This window comes from Melanostigma gelatinosum, assembly GCF_949748355.1.
Source record: "Melanostigma gelatinosum genome assembly, chromosome: 4".
Classification (NCBI taxonomy): Eukaryota; Metazoa; Chordata; class Actinopteri; order Perciformes; family Zoarcidae; genus Melanostigma; species Melanostigma gelatinosum.
This window is the reverse complement of record NC_136637.1, coordinates 24,196,559-24,220,847: the sequence shown is the minus strand read 5'-3', so window position 1 is coordinate 24,220,847 and position 24,289 is coordinate 24,196,559. Positions and strand designations below refer to the sequence as shown.

Genomic DNA, 24,289 nt, shown 5'->3' with positions numbered 1-24,289 from the left:
CAAAAACTAGAAGCTCATCCTTTTTTATTGAAGAAGATAATCACTTTTTTTTGCCAGAAGTCCTCTGTACTGGCTGGTAATGTGGTTAATGAGAGAGAAATTGGCTTGCTGTCTGTGTTTTGAGATGGATCTCCGCGAGGTTAGGAGCGAAAATTCATGCTGCACGGCTTTCATTTGTTTTAGTCGAGTTAGGTGGAGAGCTTTTGAGCAGACTGAAATACATAAACACTGGTCCTCGAGCAGTGTGAAGTATCAATTAAGACCTGCTCATTTGCCTAACCCTCATCTACATTCCTCAGCCATACCACCCTGCACCCACCCCGACAGTGTTTAGACCTTCACGTCGCAGGCATTGAAACCAGATTACGCACAATGTGAAGTATAACTTCATGTGTTTGTGCCACTTTAATTAATTCTTCTCACGAATTCATTTGTGCAGGTAAAGACCCGAAAAACCCACCATTTTAAACTTTGCCGTCTTTATGTGTTTGCATGAGGCTTAAATTGCATCCAGCATTGTAACTTTTATTATTTCAGTACTTCCTTTTGAGTGATAAAGGGAACTTGTGAGTCTCCGCTGTCCAAACACACACACAGCACATACACAAACATTACACACACACCGGCAGCTGTGTATGTAGTATAGCAGACTGCAGGAAGGCAGGGCAGGAGGTAGACTGTGGGCCTGCGGTTTGCACTGTAAACCCAATCCCTCTCATCCAGCCTCTCCTCGCTGTGTTCCTGTGAGAGCTCCAAACCACATCTTAATGTATGGGCAGGCGTCCCAGGGTGAGAGGAGCAGACTGCGGCAGGTCTGGGTGGAATGTTACGACCAGCGGCCCTGCTTCATTTCCACCCTCCGCAGAACTTAACGGTACCGCGTGTGACGCCCGTCCTCAGAAAGTCGCCGGCCGGCGGCGACGCTTGTTTGCACCTCGGAGCGAAGGGCCACTCAACCCGGCAAACTGTTTAATCTCTGAAATGCAAGGCAGGCAGTAACCTGTCATCACTGCATACTGGCCGGCTGTGAAGGATGTGACTCATATATTATATAAACATGGGACTTGTAATAACAGATGTATAGTTCTTTAAGACGATTAAGAGTTATGCTAAATACATTTCACAATTAGGATAGTGAACAGGAGACTTTGTGGTATAGCTTCCTCGTGTGTTGACCAAATGCAGTACATCAACTGAACTCCTCACCAGAGATTAAAATTATGTTCAAAGATGTAATGACGCTGTGGTGTCAACATAAACACACATAGAAACAATCTTAAAAAATGCTTCAGGCACTTCTATGTGCACAGGAAGTGAGTTAGCATTTTTGCACTTTTGGTTCCCGTCTCTCGGAGTCGTTTTTTTTTAATGGGTTTATGGTTAGATCCCTCAAAAAAACCCGTCTGTTATGTTTTAAATGAGGCGTTTGCTAATAAGTGGCTAAATGGGACTACAAAACATCATCCCGCTGACTTGTTCACCTTTACAGCCTTTTTCTTTATCCTCACTCTCGCGCACAAATGGCGTCCTTTCACGTTAGCTTTTTAGTTCTGTCGAACAAACGAGTATCAGTAACATGCGTTTGCCACAGAGCCTATTTTCTGTAATAATCCAGAACCGAATGGAAACATCCCATTGGGTTTTTGACAAGGGAGCCAGTGCGACGCTAACTTTAATGCAGGCCTGTTAAATTACATCACCCCTTCAGCGGCCTATGCTGTAGACGCACAAATGGAGGAGAAGAAGCAATCAAAACACCAGAGCCGAGTATAGAAATGTATTCAAATCAGAAACTAACACTTAATGTTGTTGGCCTGTCATGATACTAACCACGTTTGCAAAATACACAGAACGAGGCTACGGTGCAGCGACTACTTTTCACTGCGTCAAATCACGAGCGCAACGCAATCCGCCGCTGTGCCCAAAGTTCAACCTGGTTGCACCTCAATGTGCACTGAACCCAGCGGCGAGCGCAGCGCAAACCGCTTCCTGTGTGAAAAGTCCTTCAGACTTAAACTGAATGCACACAGAACGACAGCGGTGGCATTAGCCTGTTCGCTGTAACGCCGTTAGATTGGTCCTAATATTACCAAGAGCCCACGAACAATCATTTTATCCTGAACAATGCCCGGGGCCGGGGGAGGGGGTTTGTTAAAAGGCTACTATTGTGGGGGGACGGTGGTTCAATTTTTGTCGTTTAGCCAGTCGGTCATACATATTTTATAGCACTTCACAATACTATACGGACAAAGGACAGGTTTCCTCTGAGTAAGTTGTATTCGATAAGACAGTTGAACTGGATTTGTTTATGACTGTTGGACTGTTGCTCTTGCTTGTCCCAGTGGACTCTCTGGAAAAGCTAATTGTTTGCGGATGCAGTCAGAGATGTTTCTTGTTTGTATCAAATGAATTTGTTGGCACACTACACGGGCGATTAAGATGGCACTTAAGACCGTTTCTTCGTTGTATAATGGGTTAGCGTTACCTAACCCTAAATCTTCTTTCTCCTTTAACCCTTTCAAGGAGGTGGTCTTGTTAAAATTCAGAACCAGTCAGTGAATCTAAGGTTAGGTAGGAGACTCGGACTGTTGTGGAGGAGAGTGCTTTGAATGAATGAGTGAGTTGAGGCCTTCTCCTTGTCCTCGGAGCTAGCATGAAGTCAGCCTCCACTCCCCCAGTCCGAGCATGCTTTTAGCTCTTTATCACCACTGTTGTCCAGCGGTGAGAGTGTGGCTATCGATCAGGAGCTCGCCTGCTTTGCTCCGCCACCGATTAGATGGAGGGAGGGAGGGAGGAGAGAGAAGGCGGAAGAAAACAAAGGAAAAGTGGCTGACGGGATCTCAGGTTTACACAAGCTGTTGTGGAGGTGGAAGGAACAAACGAGCTGGGGGGGGGGGGGTTACCTAATAAAAGAAGGCACCTCCAGCAATTAAGCCAGCTGACAGGCAAACTGTGGCGCTCCGCTAATGTGGGCTGACAGCAGGGAAATTTGAATAACGAGGCTTGCGGGAGGAAGGAGAGAGGATGCGGGGCGGGGGGGGGGGGGGGCTGAGCTGAGAAGCTGAGAAAGAAAGATGTGTGGTGCTAATGAAACAGGTGCCTGGCAGCCCCTTTAAGTGCAGAAATCATTGAGAGACTACCAGTGTGTGTGGTTTTTTTTTTTTTCCTCCAGCGCAGAGCCAAGCAGATAAGCCACTTGATGGGAGGTGAGGGCGACCTGTGTCTTTTCTTCCCCGCCACAAGCTGCCTTAACAATGCGAATCCCCGCTGAATGTTGACAGTTGTGTTTGAGTAATTCGATACAAGAAGCTTTCACATCAAACGTGTTTGAGAAAGGACAGTGTATTGACATGTTTCATGGCCTTCAGAGATGGGGAGGCGTGTGTGGGTGGATACACAGCGATACACATTCAGAAATACTGTTCTGGGTTGGACCTACTGTCAGTGCGTCCTTGGTGGTAGCCAGATGTGTGTGTGTGTGTGTGTGTGTGTGTGTGTGTGTGTGTGTGTGTGTGAGAGAGAGAGAGAGGTGGGTGTTTACTCTGATGATCGGCTCTGTGGCTAAGCAGTGTAATTAGTGGCCTGACTAATGGGCCGAGCTATATGATGGGAGGCAGCAGCACACCATCTTCCTCGCTAAAGGAGACCGACGCAGAGAGACAGAGCCCCGGAAAAAGGACAAATATGAAACTGTCATCCAAACATTTGGCATGGTGTTCTTTTAGTAGCCACGCTAGCGGCGTCTCGGAATGGCAATCTGTCGGTCCAGCTCCAGACTGAAACGTCTCAACGACTGTTATGCTGTAGCTGGATTAAGATTAAATACATTGAAAGATAATCGAGGTACACTGAAGATGATTCATTGGGTAGAAATCTTCATCTGTCTAATACAGTGGCCACATACAGACTACATCAGGAATTATGGGCCAAACTAAGTAAAAGTGTAGTTTTCAACCAGTTACACTGCAAGAAAATCTGTGTTTATAGACTATCAAAATAACTGTGCAACACTATTTAAGAGTTGAACGTTTATGGTACGGTAGTTTATTGGTGTGCCCGAATTACAAAAAGTATTTCCATATCTGCTGCTTTTTAATTTATAGGAATGAAATGCTGTTAAACTCCAAATATTGGAGTTGTGTTCATGGCCTAAGCACCCACTTCAAATATTGCGACGTAAATGTAAACATCAAATGTGAAGCTAATAGTAAAGTCTAATAGCAACAAATTAGGTGGATTTCACGAAATATAGTCGACATCTAGTGTTTAAACTAGGATGTGTAATGTGTAGTGCAGTTTATTTATAATGAATATGCTCAGGCCATATTCTAGCTTCTTTAAAAATGTGACTTTTCCCATCAGCCCCAGCTGTACCTTGCATTGAACGCTGATGATGATAAACATTACGCATGGTTAGCATCGTCATGTCAGATTCTCTGGCCAAACATTGGGCACAATCAGTGTTCATGATTTGTAGTGAACGCAATATGGCAGATAAGCAACAAGAACGTGGCAACCATTAAGCGGTGGGAGCGTTGTGTATCAGGGTTGTGAACATTTTAGACGAAGAGGAGAATATAGGCGGTCAGCCAAGAGGAATCCATTTCTCTTCCCGTCCCCTGCAGACGTACGAAGAAGACAGAGGAGTGTTCTCTTTAAGTGAACCGACTATTCTTATGGTCACACGACCACACAATAACGCTGATGGCCCCATTTCGGCTCCATCAGCAAATCATGTATCACTCTGTGGGTCAGTGTGGCCAGTGAGGGTTGAGACACATCTTGCGGATTCCCATCGATATTTGACGTAGGAGCTACAGCCATGTGTGACACAATAAAGTGCATGTGTGCTTCTTGTGGAAACTGCGTCGCGCACACACCCACTTAGCGTTTGTAGTGGGCATGTGTGGGCGTGTAGTCTCGTCTGTGTGTGTGCGTTTGTGTATGCGTGTGTGTTTTAGGGTGGGGGGTTAGAGCAAGGATGTGAGGTCATAGTGGTTTGTTGCTTGCGGTGTAATTAGTGGTTACTCAAATGAAAACGGGAATGATTTCATTCAGGGAATGCCACATTGTTAATGGTCCCTTCACATCAGAATTTTACGTGTGCACAGATGCTGTTTTTCTGCACAGTTTCTCCACGAGCGTACGTTCGTCTTCACATTTGTGTACGTGTCGTTGCGTTCGCGGGTTTAGTTGCATGTCACCTTGGATATGATATGTTTGCAGAGTCTATAACCTGATCTGTTCTGCTGCCAGCACAGTGCTGTGCTTGGTGTTAAGCTGTCATCCAGTTAGCGTTTTAAACATCCTTATTGGATTGTTTCCTATCCCATTGAAGGGATGTGAGGTCAGCTTTTTAAATAATTTGTATTCCCATAAATGACTCGTGCACACACTCTCTCTCGCTCTCATCCCCTCATCATCAGGTCCTCATTTAATCATTGCAATTGACTTAGGCCTTCCAGGGCTAAGAGAGAGATTAGTGCGATCTGAACGTGTGTGTGCGTGCATATGCATGTGGGTTTTTCCTCATTCAGCTTTAGCAATAAGTGGCCTTAAACCCCCCCTAACTTTAGCCTTTAACTTTCTTAACTGGCTCTCTGGAACTGAACAGATCACAACCTAACAACGCCGGGCTGTTCGGGCGCCATTAAACACGTCCCCACTGATTTATCCAAACAGATGAGGAATCATCAGATGATCTCCAATCAGATCAGAGAAAATCTTCCCTTCCTCACGCTTCCCGACATCATGCAATCCTTCCCCATTTGTACAGCACCTGGCTTTGTATGAGCCACAGGAAGATCCAGTCAGGTAATTGCGTAACAGCAATTTTCAGTCCATGTAAGCTTTGTTCAAGGGCAGACGCCATGTCTCTTGTTTGCTTTCATGCCAGGACATGGCCGAGGGGGGGGGAATAACTGAGTGTACGATTATCAGGTGAGGCTCCCGGCCTAGATCCATTCCCAGAGGTCAGCAGGTCAGCTCGACGGCCTGACCTCTCGCTTTAAAGCCGACTCAGCTTGTTTGCTCGATCAGGAGTTAAGATAACAGCAATGGTTGATGGGAAATATAGGGAGTAGACATGGGACGACACGCATACGTTTCGTGTTGATTATCTTTGCCAAAATAATTGCGATTCACAATATTATCCCAATAATTATCAAAATATGCTTAAAACTCTTAAAATGGCAGTAGAACATACTGGAGCCACTAAACCGTAACTTGTTAAGAAACAAGTCATTTTACTGCATCACAGATGGGACACAGCCTTTTATTAGTGAAAATAAACAAACAACTTTCAATAAGGTAACCATAAATCATAAGGTGCCCCTGCGTGCGTACATACAAGATAAATACATTAAATAATAAACATTGTTTGATTCTGCTCTTTCTTACGTGATAATCACTGCATTTTAATGTCGGGCTCCATTGTTCATTTCTCTACCGTGATAGCGAGCTAGACAGCTCGTGAGGCTAATAATGATTCTCCTGATAATGAATATTCATCACGATCCTTTTATTTAGAGTCCTATTAAAATCCTATATCGTCCCATCGCTAGTAAGGAGTGGGAAAGAGGTTATGTATGCTGGGATGGAATCGATGCTTTGCCATTGTTTTTGAGACATCTGCCTTGTGTGTCCAGTCTAGTCTGGTGTGACTCATCATAACAACAAACCTAACCAGAAGTCTGGAGATGTTCTGGCCATAGATTCCTGAGTGGCTCAGCCGCCAGAGAGACGGTGGTTTCCTCTCCCGAAAACAAAAATTCTCTTCTTCTCTTTGAACATCACTCAATAAAACCAAGTTTCTTACCTGTCCTCGGGAGAAGCTGCTGTGTTGAAAAAGAAAAGAAGAAGGGAGTGATAAAAAAAGAGGGAGGAGGAGGAGAGTCGCTGCTTTCTTCCTCCTTTATAAAATGGCCATGGTGTTCTTTTTTTTTTCCTGTGAAGAGTAATTGGTATGTATGTGTGTTGTGAAAGAGGAGGGGAGACTGTGTGTTTAATCATGTTGTTTTTTTTTGTGTGAGAAAGTGTGTATGTGCGAGCAAGATGGAATGTGTGTGCATCTTTGTTGTGTGTGTGTGTGTGTGTGTGTGTGTGTGTGTGTGTGTGTGTGTGTGTGTGTGTGTGTGTGTGTGTGTGTGTGTGTGTGTGTGTGTGTGTGTGTGTGTGTGTGTGTGTGTGTGTGTGTGTGTGTGTGTGTGTGTGTGTGTGTGTGTGTGTGTGTGGGGCTGTCTGTGCTCTACGAGGGGGATCTGGCCGACAGATTGAGAGCAGCTTGTTAGAAAGAGGAACAATGAGGCCACAGCCCCTCTACTATTTCCTTATTTTGTTCCTTTCGCTTGTTCCCGTTCTTCTTTTCTCCTCCATCTCCCTTTAAAACACATTCTGTCCTCTCCTGCTCTTCTCGGTATAATTCCGACTTTCTCTCTTGCTAGTCTAACCCATATTATCTCTCCATCCATCTTACCTTTTTTCCTTCAACCTCTTCAGTCTATTTAACTCGGATCTCTTCACACTCTCCCTCTTTCCTCAGTATTTGCGTTTCACCTGCTGAAACACCTCCCATGCTTTATTTTTCTTCCCCTCGGTACAGCTCACGTTGTCACTTATCGACGCACATGTGCGCACACACACACACACACACACACACACATGCATGTTTGTACTGTAGGTGGTGTTCTCATCAACATGCTGATGCCTTAAAGATCTTAACAGCTTTCATGTACACTCATCCCTGGCATTGTTTTCGCCATGGAGTTGACTGATGCTGTGATTAAGTGGTTAATTAAACATCATTAATGTGTGACAGACATTGCAGGTGTGTAGGACGTCAAGGTGTGAGATTTGTGGTTTTTTTAAAAATACAAATGAATCATCAGTGCTGTAATTGCGAGCTGCCCAGTGCCCACATGTATACCTACTGTCATTGAACTCAGCTTGTGGGATATTTTGTTGAGCTGGAAAAGATTGTTTTTAGTATTCCTTTGGGATGCATTAAAGGAAAGGGACGCAACACTGTTGGTGGGAAAATGAAGAAAATACTTTTAAATAGGAACCAAAGAAGGGGAGATAACTCGCACATATTTCAATGTCTAGTCTGGTTATTCTTTGTTTTTCATAATTTACAAACAAACGTTGTAATGAACATACCATGCAAGGAGAAATGTCAAAAAACAATTATTTACTTATTTATTCCCAGTTTAGCTGCACATTACAGAAACCACTACCCTCCTAGGGACGTATGTTACTGCTGGTGCAGCTGGATTGTAACAGTGTTCACTCCACAAAAAGCTCTTACGCAATTTTTAAATTGATTTTTATCTGCAAATATTACAAAATCGTCAAAAATTCAACTTGATCTATGTCGTAAAAAGACTCCAGATATTCAAAAAACATGAGAACTTTTGATGTAACATCTGCTCTGCTGTTTTTTTAAATCAGATCCAGCAAACTTATTTGGCAAAGAATATAACTCTGTCCTCACACAATGTTCTCTCTTTCTTTACACCTCTCAATAAGGCTGGAAAAAAAGAGCACAGTGTGTTTGACAAGTAAAATAAACGGCTTGACTGAAAACGACTGTACGCGACGATCGCTTAACCTCACATTGGTCGTACTTGACCATTGTGAAGCTGGTGAACCGGCTGTCTCGGGCCGCGTTGGCCTCTGCACTCAGTTATTTTGACGGAGAGCCAAATGGACTGACAGACGTACAGCCCCCCCCCCCCCCCCCCGACAGTCCAGCTCTCTGCCCCCTTTTGTCTGCCTGTCCCGCAGCATTACCCCTATGGTTGTAGTCTCCTAATTGCTCTGAATCCTGCGGAGATGGGAGACTAAGTACCAGGTTGGGAGGGGTCTTCAGTTATGATGGGGTCCTTCCCCCCCACTGCTCTATTTCTTTCTTTCTTCTACTTGGACTTGCAAGTAAACAAAGTGTGCTCATTTGCCTAAGAAGCTGCTGTAGCTCTCCACCCTCCCATCCAAGTCTTTGTAACCCGTTCACATCTGGCTCTGCTGGCGATGACTCTGTAACAGGAAGCCTCTCACAGTAGTCAGACGCAGACATACTTTGTGTGCATGTGCAGAGATAGGGTGTTGATATGGATGCATGCTTCCTGTAGTTTTGTAATGTTTTGTAAAGGCAGGTCCAGTTTGAGTGAAGCTTTTCTTTAACTATATGAAATGAGTCCTATGACACATAAACTACCTAAGCATCGGGATGTTGTCACCTTAAAAAGTCAAATGTCAAGAATTATTGAAACTATTCTGTACTATTACATCTGTTATTAAAATCCTTAAGTTGGCATTCTTCTCTTCTCAGGCACCTCTGCAGCCACCCCCGGGGTCTTCGGCCTCAGTGGTGGCAGCGGCAGCAGCAGCAGCCGCGGCGGCATCGGGGGCGCCCCAGTCGCTGAAGCTAACCTACCCAGAGACTTTGGACCGCATCAAGGAGGAGTTTCAGTTCCTCCAGACCCAGTACCACAGGTGAGTGTTTGGGAGTCCAGTGGTTTTCGTGACGTTTCTCTCTGTGCTACCGGGCATTTACACAAAACCGTCGGTGTTTAAGAAAATGCGAGGGGCTGCGGGTACAGATAAGATCATTAAATATGACCCAGGAAGGCAAGTTTGGGTAAAGGATCCATGGGTTTAAAGGCTTATCAGACACCAAAACATTTTATGATACTTATGACAATCATTTCATGCTCCATATGGACAACTGAGAGGTATAGAACTACCCTGTACACATCACAAAGTAATCTACCAGGAATGTACACTTGCATGTACGAATGCAGTGTTTTGCCAGATGACCTCGCATTGAGATTGGCAAAAGTTGGGCCACATTCAACTTTGTTTGACAGACGACACAACGTTTCCTTTGCCCTCTCTTGCTCTGCTCTCGTACATGTGTACACGCACAAACCCACACTCTGAGATGATGCAAAGCTATGGGATGTTTTGACTAACTTTCTTGGCACAGTTTCCTGGCTCAGTGTGCTGTTTTGTATGCATACATAGGTTGGTAGTCTTCTTCAAAATAAAGTGTGATATTTGTTTAAATTGTCATTACATCCACACAGCAATTAATCAATCAAATGTTCCGACAAACAAAAAAGAAAATCCAGTATCTGTGGCTGTCGCAGGACAGTAGAAAACAATAATTGAATTTGGCCCGACTATGATGTTTGAGCAGCCTACCTGCCTGAACACCAACAGGCCATGTTTGCCGTTTACGTTGACAATGATACATTTGGGAGGCTTTGAAAGAGAGGCCTGAAGGGCTTTGCAGACTTTGCAACTTTCTCTGTAGATTTGGGAGTTTTAGAAGCTAGTGCTGCTTTTATTGTAAATTAGTATGCAACACTGTGCTGGGATTTTCGGTTGAAAAACTTAAAAAATGTAGTGTGATTTTGCTAGTTTCTCAGCATTACCGACCCTAGCTTTGAGTACGCAGGCGGCTCTTTTTCTATTACTGTATGGTGTGTTGAATGTGCCCAGAATGCCTTTGAATGTGGGATTTGGGGCTGACTGTAGAGGCCAAGCCTTTTCTCTCCCCTCTCTGTTCTCGTGACACACCTTCACAGGGCCCCCACCCTCTCGCCCTCTCACCCCCCCACTCTTCTCCTCTCATCCTGCTTTGATTTAGCCGACCAGAATATACCCTCCCTCCCTCCCGTTCTGTTCCACTTCAAACTTCTTTTGTACGGTGCCCCTGGCCAGAGCCCCTCTAACCCCCGGAGCTACTACTGCTTCCCTGTACACACACAAATGCCTGTGTGTGTGTGTGTGTGTGTGTGTGTGTGTGTGTGTGTGTGTGTCTTTATCCCTCTGTCCGTTCTGCTCGTCACAAGCTCAAAACTCACTCAGACCAACGCTGAGCCCAGACTGCCTGAATCCACACAGGTACTTTAGACTCGACCACTTCTTCTACTTCATATGAAAGCATTTTGACGAGAAAGGATTTTGACCAAAATGATCTGAGGAAGATCATCGTTGTCATGTCCATTTATGATAACAGAATTGTGAAGGAGATGACGGTGTGTGTGTGGGTGTTTTTTAAAGTTTTCTCCATAACACACGAACAGCTGTCAGATTAGCTCCCCTATACCGGCACTTTAGCAGCACAACACTCGAGGTGTGATGCTGACCACATCTTTATCTTGGGATCCTTTTGGATATCCGTTTGGTCATCTTGATGTACATTGAATTTTTGTCTGCGAGGGAGAAAGTCTTGTGTACTCAGCGACTCGGAGGACGATCAAAGGTCATCACCCTGCGACTGTTTTTGGAAGAAACAGGGGGAAAAAGTATTTGCAGAGCCTGTGAACCACCTTTTGAGCAGCACTGACCGAGACAAATGGAGCCTTTCAGTGAACATGAGTCACTCCTGAATGTGTTGGATGAGACGGTGTGATCCATAGCGCCTTAATGCATAGACATAACACGGCCTGAGTACCAGGGGCCTCACAAGACACAAGCTTAAGAAAATAAAAATAAAATAAGAAAAAAAACATTACGGTGTGCATTTGCACCGCCGCCGCCATGAGCACCATTGGGTCGGCGGAGTCCCAGAGGTTTCAGTCCCATCCAGAGCAAAGCAATTGCTCGGACATTTAGTTTTTATGGGCGGGCCCTTGCAAGTACTGTTTTTAATTCAACAGATTTATTTTGAATAGTTAAATATTACCATCAAATTGTGTATTTTAATGATGACACTTAAAATTTGGTAACGTGTCACATGACACATGAATTAAATGGGAACGGATAGTGCCGCCTGTTATTTACAAAGTATGCTGCAGTCCTGCCGTCCCACCCCACTGTTAAACCTGATTCTGTATGAATTTTAAGGTTTAAGTCGGTCATTAGTGCAAAAACAAAGTGACGGTTGCATGGGCGGCACTATGGACAGCACCACACGTCAAACAAGCAAGACTACGACAACGACATTGTATTCTACTACCTCACATAACGACAAACATACACTGAAAAAAGGTACGATTGTGGCCCTCTTACTTACGCTTACCAGGAGAAAGCACTTCTGAAGGTAAGACAAAAGGCAATTTTATACACATTCTTTGCTTGTGATGTTTTCAGGTTTTTAATTAAAAATACTAATCTGCCGTTCACACAGGTTTACTTGGCTGATAACCTAGCTTTGTCCTGACGCATTGGTGACGGAGTTCTGAATGCTGTTTTGCATTTTGTGAAGGAGGGAATGGCCCCCAAAACCTCCGTAGCCTCAGGGCCTGCAGTAATATTAAGGTGCGCCTGGGTGTGATCTGCTCTACTGGCAGCCGTTCAACGTTACACCTCGTGTTACAAAACACCTGGAGCTTCGCCCTCTATTGCCAAGCCCCGGTACTGAGAAGCAGGATAAACAATAAATGAGTGATGAGATTAAGAACGCGATTGGGAGCAAGAGCTGTCTTGCGATTCCATCGGCGTCTTCCAGCTCCGATGGCACGCCGTGCTGTTTTAGCAGGCCGGGTTCAGGTTTCCGGGAGAGCTTTGTTCAAACCTTCCTCCAAGCTTCTCCAAGGCCTGCAGGCTGTTCTGACACGAATCACAGCAGGTTAATACGTTGTAACCAATAGTATTGTTATTGGAACCGATTGTGAATGAAGCTGTTGATGGGAATTTGTTATCATAACTTATGTTTTATCAAAAACCTGTGTTTGCCACAGAGCTTGTTTTCTGCAACAATCTAAAATGCCATTGTTTTTTTGTCGAGGGAATCAGTGCGATACTAACTCCGGGGGTTGACCTACAAAAATGCGTCATCACTGCAGCTGTCTATTGCCCAGTCCTGTGCTGATGTAGTTTTAAATGCATTCCAGTGCTTGGAGCGGAGATATGGATGCAAATGAATATATTACTTTACCTAGCTTTTACTTAAGCTTTTTGTGTTGGTGTGTGAATAAAATCCCCCGAGGAGCCCCGTCGTGCACGTCGACGTCTCTTGAGCCAGATGCTGCTTTCAGGTCATAAAACCACCATTGTGTCGTAAAAGAAGGAGTGGCCCTTTAACATCACAAGCAGCACCGTAAACCCACTTGACCCGTTCGATAAGGTGTAACTCTTAAGCGTCTGTCGTACTCCCGGGACGCGTACACGGGCAGCTGTGGAAACCACTGATGTGCAGTAATTCTGTTTATACTGTCCGCTCGGAGGACGCGCTCCACACATGCGCACCAGATTGCTAAACTACCACTTGTTGCATGGTAATTGCCGTTTTGCGCATGTCCACACAGAGACTACATCTTACAGCCTCTGGTGATGAAATTCACGTCCCGCCCGACGCAAACCCTAGCGGAACCGCCCACAGAGCCAAGACACTGACACACCGACCCATTCAGGCAGACTCCCAAATCTGATACATGTGCTTAACACACTTCCACATGTACGGGCCTCCCCAATTATCTCCACACGCACACAAATAGAAGTTGTCTAGAAATAGCAGGGCTTAGTTGTGTGTTTTGTCTGCAGCGAAGGTGGCTGGATTCTGATAGAAGTTGGATTAGACGGCAGGAAAAAGATGTGGGGGGGGGAAGGGATTAGCGCTGATGAGCTGCAACTGTGTGTGTGTGTGTGTGGGGGAGGATGAGTGGGTGGGCAGGGTACGTTTCTAAATTTGTGTCGCTTGTTGGTTTTGGTGCCATCTGTGTGTGGTTGGTATGAAGGGATGAGAGATTTCTAAGGATGCTAAATAAAGAGAAGGGTTCATTAATTAAAGGGTCATTGGGGGGTCAGCTACTCTGATATTTGCTCTGTGTGTATGCGTGTTACCTCTAAACAGGCTGTAATCAGCAGACTGAGGGGAGATGGGAGGATCTGCTGACACAGCTCTCATTACTGTAATTCTCTTTCTATAAACACACACACACACACACACACACACACATATATATACATACAGGTTGCTTTGTGTATGTGTGTGTGGTCTGTAGAGGAAGATAGGCTCTCCACTTGCCACTAACACGCTGCCACTCATCACTTACGAGCCCCTCTACTCATCTCTGCTCAAACACTACCCAGCTGTAGTAAGTGGCACACACTCCGAGTGTGTTTGTCATCTTCAGAATATGTGTCCGTCACCCCATCGCATGCTACATTTTGCTAAAATAATAAGCTTAGATAGACTGGTGGCATTGGCTGAAATTATGGTTGTCATTTATCAGTCAAACGTTGGCTGCTTCCAGCTAGTGATCAGCTTGAATTATTTTTCATTTATTCCAAGTAAAAATATCATTGGTTTCCACTTTCTCATATCAAATGAAAGGAATGAATGACTGACTGCAGCTATCACTTCAATCATGATCGATCGAAGACACTCACTGTAAATTAAAGAATCTGTGAGGATGATTTCTGACTATATTCAGATGTATTTTTTGGGACAACCAATTAATTGTCTTGTTTAAAATTGACAACATGAAATTAAATGTATACTCCTAATAGAAATTGCCTGGTCACCAGAGCTTAGTAGTGTCAGGTCTGCATTGAATAAAGTTCCTGAGGAGGCTATGAAGCCTGGGAGAGTCGAGTCCATCCCAATTAAAGTGTGTGTGTGTGTGTGTGTGTGAGAGAGTGTGACTGGCTGGTAGCTCTGTATTTGTATAGCACTTGTGTCAGCGACGGTGCTTGTTTGCCAAGACGATCAACGGGCCCCAGACTGCAGAACAAGTTAAAGTTCTGAATTAATGGAGGCACCAGACTTGGTAGCATCATTTCAGGATTAACGAGGATCAGAAGGTTTAGTGCGGCGTGATTTTTGCCTGGAAAAAGATAATGTTTATTTTGCTTTTGTGAAATGTAGCATTGAAACATTGGTCCACATTAATAGATTTGTAAATTAATTGACAACAATTTTGGTCATGATTTCAGCATCTACAATATGATGATTTGCTGTGTTGCTTTTTCTTTTTTCTAGTTTAATATAATTTGGGTTTGTAAGACAAAAACATGTCTCTTTGGGCTCTGTGAACTTTTGATGGATATCTTTCACTATTTCTGACATTTTATAGACTACAATACCAATGGATGAATCTAATAAAATAGATTAGCAGGTAAATAGATAATGTAGTCTGAGTAGTATTGACCAGGCTTTGGTTGAATGCAAGTAAGCAGACGGTGTGGAGAGCAAGAGAGCGGTACGCATTAGCCCAAATGCAATCTTGGAACCCACCGGCTAACGTCTGAAGATGATCTGACTTTATATTGGTTTAAAATAGGCTTGTAAACTGGCTACTTGTGAAATAACTCTGTCAACTCCAGCTGCTATCTCGCATCTCAAGTTGCTAACCGGACTGTAAACAACGAGCAATGCGAGGAAAAGAAGCCCGGATATCCGCACCAGATCCCCAAAAATATCGCCCCTCGTCCCCAAAAGCTTATCCATCGTCAGACCGATAGCAGTTGGGTTCTGAGATGGCCGAAAGTATGATTTTATTTGAGAAAATATACATATATAAATAATTAATATATTTTTTTACAAAATTGTTGCAGATTATCAAATGTGATACGTCCATCACACTCTGTGCCTACAGCCCATGACCGTCATGATAAAATGTTCATATCATTGGATAACTGTGTAAAGAGGACGGGCATTAAACCTTCATGTGGTGAAGCCAGTCTGTCCTCCACAGTGTGTGTTTGTTTCAGACACACAGGTAGCTTTTTTAAAAATTTAAATTTAAATTGTAGACCTCAAAAAATAATTTTTAATTTTTTTTTATCCACTGGCACCGACTCATTGAATGTTTCTGCAAATAATCAACGAGGGAATAGTGAAATTAAAAGTATTGTTAAGAAAAACAAACACTGGAAAAGAAGGAGTTGACATTTTTACAATACCCAGAAGCCCGTTTCAAACCCGGAGACTAAAAATGCAGTCTGCACATTTCTACAAAGTACAGGGTCTTAATTAGATGCTTCACTGTCTGTAGAGAGAGAGAGTGTGTGTGTTTATTTAGCAGGTTTGTGTGGGTGTGCAAACTGTATGTGTGCTTACACGTGCGTTTTGGTTCTGTGTGCCTACATGCCTTCAGTATATGCTGTAAGTATGTTGGTTTAGTGTGTACCCACGCACACACATGCATGCTTCCATGCTTAGAGTGGTGTGTGTGTGTGTGTGTGTGTGTGTTCAGTAGCAGTGCAGCACTGACAGAGCTGTCTGAAGGCTGGCAGGCTGCAGATTTGTAGCGCATTCGGCTGATCATCTTATCTCCTGTCACCGCCAGTGAAAGATTGGAGGAAGCGAGCGTGCCGTCACACACACACACACACACACACACACACACACACACACACACACACACACTCTCGCTCTCTTACTCACTCACTCTTGTTTTTCTCTGTGTTGCTGTGTCTTTCTCTCGATCCCCCAAACCCTCTCTTAGTAAATGGGGCTGAGCCAAAGACTAATTATTAAAGACAATCATTTCGACATGAAATACCCACTTCCTGCTCACCGCTCTCCTCCTTTCTCTCTCTCTCTCATTTTGTTCCCCCTTCTTTTATGCTCCTACAGAGTCACATAATGACACACACACACACGCACACAGTCATTTCATTCATTGAAGTCCATTTTGTGGGGAATGGTTATTTCTTTCTGAGTGCGACCTTGGGGTCTTTCCTGTAAGCACAAGGCGTGTGTGTGTGTGTGTGAGTGTGTGTGTGTGTGTGTGTGTGTGTGTGTGTTTGCTAGCTATGCAACCTTGTAGTCTAGAGCACCGTGCCAAAAAAACAGAGGACAGATTTTACATTTTCTTTTTTCCCGGCCTCTCTTTAGTAGCATTTGATGGCATGGCGGTCTGTTGCTCATTTGCAAAACAAAATGTGATGAGCCGTGGTGTTTTTGTGAATGGGGCATTCGGACCACACATTTCCAAGCACCTTAAAGCGAGAACAGATTATATTTGGTAAGAGAGCATGCACCCATAAACGAGGGGAGAGAGATGGAACGACATGTAACAAAGGTCCCTGGACAGAATTGAACTGCCGGGACAATTTTGATACTCAATTAATTGTTGAAGTTGTTCATCAAACAACCTTTCCTGGTTTCAGCTTCTCGAGTTCAACGATTTCGCCGTGGCCATCTTGGAATACAGCCGTCGACATGTTGTTTTTTTGGCAACCAATGAATAGAAGTTGCCATATTTGAAATGCGGAGAAGTGACGTAGTGACGCCGTGTACGTCTCTGGTAGTATCAGTGACCTGTCAATCACAGTAAGCCCGCCCTAAAGTATACTCTACTTTATGGTCTATTTTACTCTAAACTGGGCAATAATTTACGTAATGAACATCATAATGTATTGAAGAAGACTTGAAACTAGCCATTGAGACCATAAACTCATGTTCACAATGACTTCTTCCTGCAACCGGAGGAGTCGCCCCCTGCTGGTCCGTAGAGACACTGCACGTTTTAAGACTCCTTCACATTGGCTTCACTCGGCAGAACCGGAGGTTACCGCCTGCTCAAATGTGAAGATTTTACAACAGAATTTGAAGACATACATCATCATGAGCTCTGGAAAATGTTGACTTTTCTTTTTTTTATGTTTTCTAAGTGATAACTCAACCAAAAACAATAAACTGATTCATATGAATTAATTGATGTCCAGGCCGAACCACAACGGTCTCACTCCTCTCTGTGCCGATCAATAACTGTTCATATGTTATTTGTGTGCGTCTAGTGTGTGTCTAGCTCTGCTTCTCCAAGCTCATCCCAAGTTTGTCGTAATGAACACACTAGCAGTCGTGCACACGCGCGCGCGCACACACACACACACACACACACACAGTCGCATTAGTCTTCAGCCGAGAGGCAATTCCACTGTAATAAAATCTATAGGGGGGGGTTAATCTTCAATACCCCACTCGCCCACCACCTCCACCTCCCTCTCCTCGCCGTACTTCTCTCTCACCTCCCTCGTCCCGCTTCCCCTCAACTGACTGGCAATGATAAATGAGTCAATTATGTGTGTGCACGCAGCGCTGGAGAAGGGGAGCGGATGGGGCCGTTATTACCTGTTGCGGCTGGGGGTAATGTTGTGGTATTAATCATATTCTAATTTTCCTCCTCCGCCGCCAAACGACTCCCTCCCCCCCCCATATCCATCTATCTGCTGCTTGCAAACAAGTTGGTGTAAACTGCCGGGGGCCCAACATATACCACCTCTGTGGGGGGAGGGGGGAGTCGGAGGAGATGGGTGAGAGATGGAGAGAGAGTTGCAGAGTAACAAGGGAGGTGTTTGTGTGCTTGGACCTGATATACAAACACATTTAGAAATGTGTGCGTTCGTGTGTGATTGCAAATCCAGCCATTGGTGTTATCCAGTTGTAGAGGACACCAGAGACTAGTCTGGGTGCGGGAAGAGACTGGCAAACACAGAGGATAGACGGAAATATGGGACACATGGGAGAGATGCTGCTATCACTTTGTGTGTGTGTGTGGGGGGGGGGGGCCTCGCTGTGGTAGCCTGACATCCTCACAGACTGAGCAACAGACACGAGTCATGTCCTGGACAGAAGAAGAGAGAAGTGATTGTTAATACAGAAGAAAAGGCAGATTTATTACACATCCAGACACAACTGGCACTTTTGACCCACTTAAAGCTGAAGCTTTGACTTCGGTGAAACTTGGCAGACTGTGCAGTCGAAGGTGAAAGAAGGGGGCACGGTCGGACAGACCGAGAGACAGAAGGACTGGCTGATAATTGGGGAGGGAACAAAATGAGGATGAGTGGAGGGCACGGGGATAGATTGAGGATTGTCCAGAGAGGGAGCGAGAGACACCTTGGATGTGCCCGCCTGCAGTCTTGGCTGAGTTTCAGGCTCCAGCGTGACTTCTATTTCTGCTCTGCTCTGAGGTGATAATGGGCTGTCAGCACTCCAGTCACCCCGCTCCCCCCCCCCCCCCCCCCCCCCCCCCCCCCAACACACACACACACACACACACACTGAGTGCAAGAGAGAAGGAGAGAGAGAGGTGATGGAGAGAGTGAAACGAGTAGGGAGTAATTTGTTGTCATGTTGCTAATTGCATTGTGTACTTTTACTTGGGATATGATACAAATGAAAACTCCCCCCTTATTACCCCCCCCCCCCCCCCCTCTTCTCTCTGTTGCAGTTTGAAACTGGAATGTGAGAAACTGGCCACAGAGAAGACGGAGATCCAGAGGCACTACGTCATGGTGAGACGCACACGCACGCACGCACACACACACACACACACACACACACACACTGAGGCTATGTCTCTCCACAACACATGTTGTGCCAAGTCCGCTGAATCCCTTTCATCTGCTAACAGCTGCCAAACAACACCCACCAAAAACCACACACACACACACACACACATTATATAGGACTTCGGAATAAACGGCACTTGCATGGGCAGGAAATCTTGTGCTTGTTTGTGCAAGTGTTTCTTTTTCTGCCTGAGATACGTACTCTTGCGCTGCACTGCTGATGTGTGTCCACATCTGTCTACGGCTCTTCATATACGGTGAAAGGTATTGAGTTTATAGTGCATCATCGTGTCAAACTCCTCAGCTCTGAAAGGTGGCATCCAATGCCTGGTCTGATCTGTTCTTTGAGGATTTATTGGTTAAAGACGACAATTGAGTAATTGATAGTGTGAATTGATGTTGCAGCCCTTTACTCTTTCCACTGAGCTATGCATACATGTAGTTGTCTCACACACACACACACACACACACACACACTTCTCTGTTAGAGGTAAGTGTGATCACATGGTTTGTTCTCTGACACTGCTGCTTAATTTGCCTACTCATTTTAGATATTCCTTTAAAGTTTGAAGCTTTTGCATCTCATGGGGGGGGCTAGCTGGCACCGAGCAAAGACCAGGTCTCCTTTTCCTGGCTGATGATTTGGGTTTGGATGTTGCTAAGCAACAGGCGAAACTTGGCACACCAACTGCCAAGCAGCTGCCAGGAAAGGCGTCTTTTATGGTGGCACACAGAAAGTAATGCTCGCACGCACATGCTGGGGAAATGGGCGCACAAAGCACATAGATACACACGTCTACACAGTTGCATGCTTCTGCTACAAACATGCACACCTGCGTACACATGCACACACACACACACACACACAAACACATGCGCGTGCTAACTGCCAGAAAAAGATGTCTGGAGAGAGAGGACCCCTGCCATCTCCTCTCCCATCCTGCCAGCCTGTTTTGGCTGCCTGGCTGCCAATCTCCTCTCTCCACAACCAGCCACGCTGAAAAGCAAATGTCAGCCTGTCACTTTAGAGGCATCTGACTTTAAAATGCTCTCCTGTTTCGTCCATCTCTGAAGGCTCCTTGTACTTTTGGGTGAAAGCCAGGGTCAAATAACTCTCATTAGACGTGATGATTGCAATATTCTGTCACCTTCCTCTGCCCGCCGACAATTTCCCTGCCTCGCTTCGGATTTCTGGCTTCCGTAACGTGCCTCAGGGTCATTTAAGTGCCATTGACTTTCAGCAGAGTCGAGGTGAAATTAGTGGCATTGTGCTGTTAGGGACATATGTGCACTTCAGAGTGCACGTGCGAGGGCTGGCATTGTCTGAAGCTAGGAGCCGAGAAAAGATTTTGTGGGGGTTCTGGGCTCGTACTGTTGAATTTATCTGTATAACAACCCCGACTGAAGTATAACATCACACATAAGATACGGTGGAAATGAGGTGTTTTGAGCCGGGTAGCTCGTCATCGTCCCCGACTCTTTTAAGTGGCGCTTATAGCACGGCTGACAGCTGCTCATTTGCAATCGTCATTGTCATTTTTCTTATTTCGGTACTCTGAAGACAACTACGTTTTTAAAAGCAGGTCACAAACTTATTTCCGTTTCTAAATAAAAAAAAATAAAAAAAAGACAAAATCATTTCTTAAAACAGCTGGTTACTGCAGTTTTTTTGGAAAACTTCAATCAAATGGGAGTAAATTGCGTATTTGTCGGGGACTACTTTCAGCCATGGATTAACACATCTTTTGTGTGCCAGTGAGTGTTTACGCCAACGTGTCTGTGTGTGTGTGTGTGTGTGGGATTGACTGTAGGATTAATTCATTGTTGTTTTGAGGCTTTTCGTGGGATTTGTTGTGAAGAAAAATATAAAATATCACCAGATCTGTTCTGTGTTCTGTTCTGTTATTATTATTTGTATCACTTTTGTATTTCATCTTTGTGCGGACAACATAAAAAATCTGTTTTAGCTGCTGGCATACAAATATGCATCCAGATGACTAATAACGTGCCGTAAACCTGTCGTTTTTGGGAGTCGTCTGGTGGTGGAGTGATTTTGACTTTAAGATTTCCATTTTATTTAGAAGACAGCTTTTCCAGACGCTGTCGTAACTGATGTTTAATGTACAGTATGTGTCGAGTTTGGTTTAATAATGCATTGCCTTGCTTTGTTTTTATTCCCATAAAGTCTGCGTTCCTGCTTCAGTCGTTCAAAATGATGATGCTCGTTCCTCTATCCACATGGGAAATATTCATTATATAATAAAAAAGAAAACTTTCTATGAACTCCACACATAAAAGTTAGTGCAGATCAGTCAACTCGTATTCTTTATGATCATGTATGTTAACTGATGTTCTCCTTTGTTTCAGTATTATGAGATGTCCTACGGCCTTAACATTGAAATGCACAAACAGGTGAGTGAGCTCCGAGTCTCTCTCTCTCTGTACGTCTCTGAACACATTTCTGTTCTCCCTCCTGCCCTCGTTCTCCTAAAGATTTGCATTCTCTAGGATTTTTATCTCTGCCTCCATTCTTTTTCTCCCAATCAACTCTACTCTAAGTCACAAATATTTTTCATAAAGTCTGCCTGTCTCTCTCTCTCTCTCTCTCTCTCTCTCTTTCTGTGCTTTTTTATCTCTGGGTCTCTCTACCACTGTAATGTGGATCCTCTCACTGATGGACCTATATAGCGCCGTTATGCTGTGGAGGCGTTAATAGGATCCACAAACAGAATTCATTTCTCCACCACAGACAGACAGACGAGAATACTCTGCCCTTCCCCGAGCCTCAAAAACAGCCTCCCCTCTCACCCGTCATAAATCCGTCTGTTCCTGCCCCATCCATCCATCCATCCATCCATCCATCCATCCATCCATTCATCCATCCATCCATCCATCCATCCCTCACCACTCCTGCCCCGCTACTTCATCCTCTATCCCTCTTTTCTCCTTTCCCTTCAATCGCTGTCTTACTTTGTCTTTTTTAAATGCTCCTCTCTCTTAATCTCCATTTCTTCACTATCCCTGTCTCTGTCCCCCTTCCTTCCCATTGATTTCTCTTTCTCTCTTTATAGCTCTGTTTTTTTTCTTCTTTGCACACACCCTCCCTCCACCTCCGTCTCATCACAGACACAGTCCATGCTGAATTTCACTTTAAATCAGGTCACTGCCTTCCTACCGTCTACTTTCTTTTCACTCACTCACTCACTCTCACTCCGTTCATTTCACCATCCCAATCGCTTCGCTTTTGTCAAAAGCGCCACTCCATCCCCTCACCCCACCCCACCCCCCCAATCTCGATTTTCCTCCCCGGCCTTCCTTCTGTTTCTTCTTTCTCTATCTATTTCTCCTCTCCCTCCCACATCCTTCGTTCCTTGGCTGTCATTTCCTCAACCCAATCTGCCCTTTTCCTCCTCCTCTTCTTCCTCCGCCTCCTCTTTTCATTTCCCCTCTCCCATTTTGTCCTCCCCTCTTTATCCTCCTTCTCTCGATTGCTCATGTTCTCTCTCTCTCTCTCTCTCTCTCTCAACCCCCCCCCCCTTCCCCTCTCTCCCTCTCGCTCTCTCCTGAAGATGTCATTTAGTAGTTGGAGTTCTCTAACAAGAAATCATTGTGTCTCCCTTGGGGTGGGGGGTGATGGATGGAGGGAATGGGGGGGGGCACGCTGCTTGGCTGGAGAGTGGAGGGAGGGAGAGATGTGTGCAAGCAAGAGGAATAAGAGAGAAAGGGAGAAAAAGGAGGGGGTGGAAGTTCAGTCCGGCATCAATAAATCACTTAAGAGAGAGAGAATGAGATGGGGAGAGAGTGTGTGTGTGTGTGTGGGGAGGGGGGAGAGGATGTGTGCACACACACACACACACACACACGCACTCACACAGTCATGCAGAGTCTGTCAACAAGAAAAACAGCCTGCGGCCATAATGATGTTGTCATGATCTCTGCATGCATATCATTACGAGCCCTAACGGCCTGCCGCTAAACGTGTGTGTGCGTGTTGGACATCACAGCGTTTGTAACTCTGATTACTGCACTAATACTGGGAAGGGAGACGTGTAACAAGGGATGGATGGAAATGGCAACAAATGGAGTGTGATGGAAAGGAGTAGAGAGTGATGGAAAGAGAGATGAGGAAGGGGAGGGAGAGAGGAAGAGTTTGCTGTGGGCTGTGTGGTAGAGCAGATCGAGACAGACACAAACCCACAGCAAGACTCACTGACCCCCAGCAGGAAACACACACACTCAAGCATGCAAAACGCAGACACACATACACACAGACAAACAGACATGCAAGGGCACATGAGAAACACGTGCACACACACAAGAAACACACACAATGAGAAAAGATGGTGAATCTTGCATCTTTTCTCCTTCTTACACACACACACACACACACACACACACACCTACACACACACACACACACACACACACTGTGTGGGCTGGCTGAGGCCGCAGCAGATGCTGCCCATGAATATTTTAGCCAATCTCCCTGGCAGAGTTTCCATTTGCATGGACCAAATGTAAGCAGCTGAAATATTTACCACACTGGCCCTGGGAGAAGCAGGCCACAGCCACGGCGTGTGTGTGTAACCTTTTGAGTGTATGTTTTCTTTTTGTTCAAGCGCCGTCCTGGCTTTGCGAATGTTTGTGTGTGTGTGTGTGTGTGTGTTTATTCATCAAAGCAACAGTATCTATTTTTCCCCCTTTTCAGACGGAGATTGCCAAGCGGTTGAACGTGATCTGTGCTCAGCTCATCCCATTCCTGTCACAGGAGGTGGGACACACACACACACACACACACACACACACACACACACACACTGTACTGCATTCAGCCCTGTGTCGCTCTCCTGCCTGTCAGCAGCCCACGCAGACGGCGTGCACACAATAACTAATAACTCACACATACAGAGCTGCAGAAGGACAAACCTTCAAAGCACATTCCTCGATCGCCAAATGGTTGCATGCGCTCACATGATTCACACAGAGAGAGAAAAAAATCTGTATTTCAAAAATGCTGTTTGAGTCGTTTTTTCCC

The 24,289-nt window shown here is 45.0% G+C and overlaps 1 protein-coding gene across 5 annotated transcripts in view; it reads left to right on the top strand.

Moving 5' to 3' along the window:
• The window catches only part of tle2a (TLE family member 2, transcriptional corepressor a), a 37,581-nt gene that overhangs the window by 1,104 nt on the left and 12,188 nt on the right, over positions 1 to 24,289 (top strand). For 3 of the 5 annotated variants that reach the window (XM_079267767.1, XM_079267765.1, XM_079267763.1), the window contains exons 2-5: positions 9,308 to 9,492; positions 19,134 to 19,197; positions 21,622 to 21,666; positions 23,963 to 24,025. In XM_079267767.1, the coding sequence (XP_079123893.1) occupies positions 9,308 to 9,492; positions 19,134 to 19,197; positions 21,622 to 21,666; positions 23,963 to 24,025 (357 nt within the window). The remainder of the gene's footprint in view (positions 1 to 9,307; positions 9,493 to 19,133; positions 19,198 to 21,621; positions 21,667 to 23,962; positions 24,026 to 24,289) is intronic. The other 2 variants (XM_079267766.1, XM_079267764.1) reach the window with 1 other exon arrangement.